This window comes from Triticum aestivum, chromosome 5B (genome assembly GCF_018294505.1).
Source record: "Triticum aestivum cultivar Chinese Spring chromosome 5B, IWGSC CS RefSeq v2.1, whole genome shotgun sequence".
NCBI classification, from domain to species: domain Eukaryota; kingdom Viridiplantae; phylum Streptophyta; class Magnoliopsida; order Poales; family Poaceae; genus Triticum; species Triticum aestivum.
This window is the reverse complement of record NC_057807.1, coordinates 660,377,208-660,379,901: the sequence shown is the minus strand read 5'-3', so window position 1 is coordinate 660,379,901 and position 2,694 is coordinate 660,377,208. Positions and strand designations below refer to the sequence as shown.

General features: G+C 48.1%; 1 protein-coding gene across 1 annotated transcript; it reads right to left on the bottom strand.

The window, feature by feature from the left end:
• Positions 1–1,372: 1,372 nt before the first annotated feature.
• On the bottom strand, positions 1,373–2,139 carry LOC123117493 (zinc finger protein ZAT7). The gene has a single exon (XM_044538237.1). The coding sequence runs from the start codon at positions 2,025–2,027 to the stop codon at positions 1,614–1,616; it is 414 nt and encodes a 137-aa protein (XP_044394172.1). The 5' UTR covers positions 2,028–2,139; the 3' UTR covers positions 1,373–1,613.
• Positions 2,140–2,694: the final 555 nt, after the last annotated feature.

Below are 2,694 nucleotides of genomic sequence, written 5' to 3'. Positions count from 1 at the left end.
GTCCGGGCTCTTGAGTTCGAGGGTGGCACTTTTTTTACAAAAACAAAAGTTGGAGGGTGGCACAAGCATGAGAGTGTGGACCGGAGGGGCCTAGAACGTTCTATCGTCCATGAAAAGATCTTTGATAGTCCTTCAGATTTGTTTAGTGTCTATGCTAGTGGTATGTACTCAACCTAGTATACCGGAGAAAAAAGTTTGGTAACTTGCCGTGACATATGGAGTGATGTTGGCTCTTGCTTGTTCTGATTGATCTATTTCCTTATTATTTTCGCAATACTTGTATTTGGTAAAGTGAATGAGAATGTCCCTAAATTTTAATTGATGACCTTCCTTATTTATGAAAGAGGCTGTGTACATCGTTTTTTTTGCGTGATACATTTTTTCTATTGTCCCCCTCTCTCAGAAATGCTAGAACGGATAATTTGGGTAGCACATTCAGGTCATTTTCTTTCCCGTGTCCGCCCCTACCAACTCATAACAAACTTAGCGCACTTCATACAACCTTTCCATGTTCCACATACGTAATCAGTTAGTTATCCATAATCGGAACCTAGGTTCAAATCACGTACCCACCCGAAGAGCAATTGTCGCCTACTCTCTGCTCACTCTTGTTCTCTTCGTGGTATACACTAGTGTCTTTTTCTGCTGATGATTCAACGCATTGTTACCTGTCATTACTTCTAGCACATCGAGCATTAGTTACATCGAGAGGGCTAGCATACATCCCTGGTGATTCCACGCGATTCCTTCCTTATCCATGCCGGATTCCCTTCCCCGCATGACTTGGGGTTATGCACTCTAGAATAGTTATAACTCGTGTATGTATACACAATTATTTCTTCTATAGATGCGTCATTCCTATAAATGCATTTATATTTTTTTAAACAAGAAAGAAAGTCCAACCAAAACGTGCAGCTCCTAAGCCGCACCGGTCGATGGTCTATGTGGCTTTCCATCTCCCTCCACGAACAAGTATATACTTCTACCAATTTTTTTGACGTAAAACTGGTTGGTTGTGTTGAGCGCGCGACTTAAGGCCAAATCTAGGTGGGGATACAAAATTTATGCGGGTTATGGTGTATTGTCACATTTGTTTGTTTATAATATATATAATTAGAGTTTTTGGACGTTTGCATGTTATTCCAAAGTCTAAACATTTGATGAAATGTTGTTGCCACTACTTCATGACTTGGAGGCCCAAGTGTATTTTGCTTTTCTGTGCAGACAGTTGGAGATGGTAGCATGTGAGTTGTTCGACGACTGAGTCAAAGACCCTCTTTCAAAGGAAAGTATTGCACATGGAATTCGTCCTCGCGGGGTTATTTATCAGGGTTGATCGACTCGACTCGTAGGCGACTCAGTTGGAACAAAATAACAAACGAATCAACGTAACATATATATAGTCTCTGTAATGAACGAATGAACAAGTCAGGAAATATGTACATGTACGTCAAAGTGAACGAATGGACAAGTCCCGAAATATGTACGTGTTCGTCAATATGGACGAATGAACCAGCGATCAACACTTACTAGTGTGCAGCAAATGTACAAATCCAATCGTGCACACAGGTGAACCAGTAAACCTACGACTAGAAAGAAACCAATGGAGCTAGCTAGACGAAGAGCTGGAGCAGAACGGGGGGTGCCTGCGCCGTGGTGGCGACCGCCTCGTCACGGTGCCGGCGCATGTGGCCGCCAAGCGCCTGCCCCATCTCGAACTCGAGCCCGCAGATGTGGCACTGGTGCGCCTGCTTCTGGTCCGTGGTCTTCTTGGTCGCCGGCTTATCGGACCCGGCAGCGAGGCCGAGCGCGAGCCCGTGGCGGCCGCGCAGGTGGCTTGTCCGGTGCCCGCCCAGAGCCTGGAATGACGGAAACGAGCGGCCGCACGTCTTGCACACGAACTCGCCGTCCACGCCGCCGCGGCGCATCTTCTTGCTTCGGTCGGCCACGGCGCCGAGGGCCAGCGAGAGGGAGAGGGACGAGGAAGCGCCGGCCTCATCTCTGTGATGCTTCATTGACGAAACCATGTCGTGGCTAGTCGGATATTTGCTCAACAAGAGTTCGTAGTTCTTTGCGGAACGATGGAGTGGGAGAGGGAGACGAGAGATGGATGCAGTCACTCGGAAGAGCTCGGAATTGGCTGTGGATGTGGCTCGGATCGTGCAGGGTTAGCCTTTTATAGTGCTAGCGGTGGGGACTGGCTGGTACTAGTAGCTACCAGGTACATCGCTTGTGGACGGACCCCCGTCTGGCTCGACGACGACTTGGAGCCCGTCGCGATCGGCGGCGACCTGGCTATAGCGCAGGTCTGGAAAGATAGAACCTTCTCCTCTGCTCACGTCAGCTTGAGTAATTGCTTAGCTTGCTCCCAGGTAGCCCGTCACGCGGTTACGTGCATGTGGACACAAGACCATCTACAACCACATATGATAAATATGACCCCTAAAACGTTTACGGACATGTTTGGACACGTCCGTGGCAATGATCAGACACTTCTTAAATTACCACAACTACATCCGAACACCTTATACTAAATCTTAATTCCATACAGAAGCATGCAAACCAAAAACCTACTTACGACGTAGATTACCTAGCTACTTCTCGTCACAAACGTCGACTATATCCATGCCCAGCTCCGGGTACATGGACGGCAGCTGCAGCTCCGGCTCCTCCTGCTGCTCCGCCCCGGGCTCT

What these genes read in the sequence shown, in the direction of transcription:
- LOC123117493 (XM_044538237.1), bottom strand. Translation starts at nt 2,027, where the DNA reads ATGGTTTCGTCAATGAAGCATCACAGAGATGAGGCCGGCGCTTCCTCG.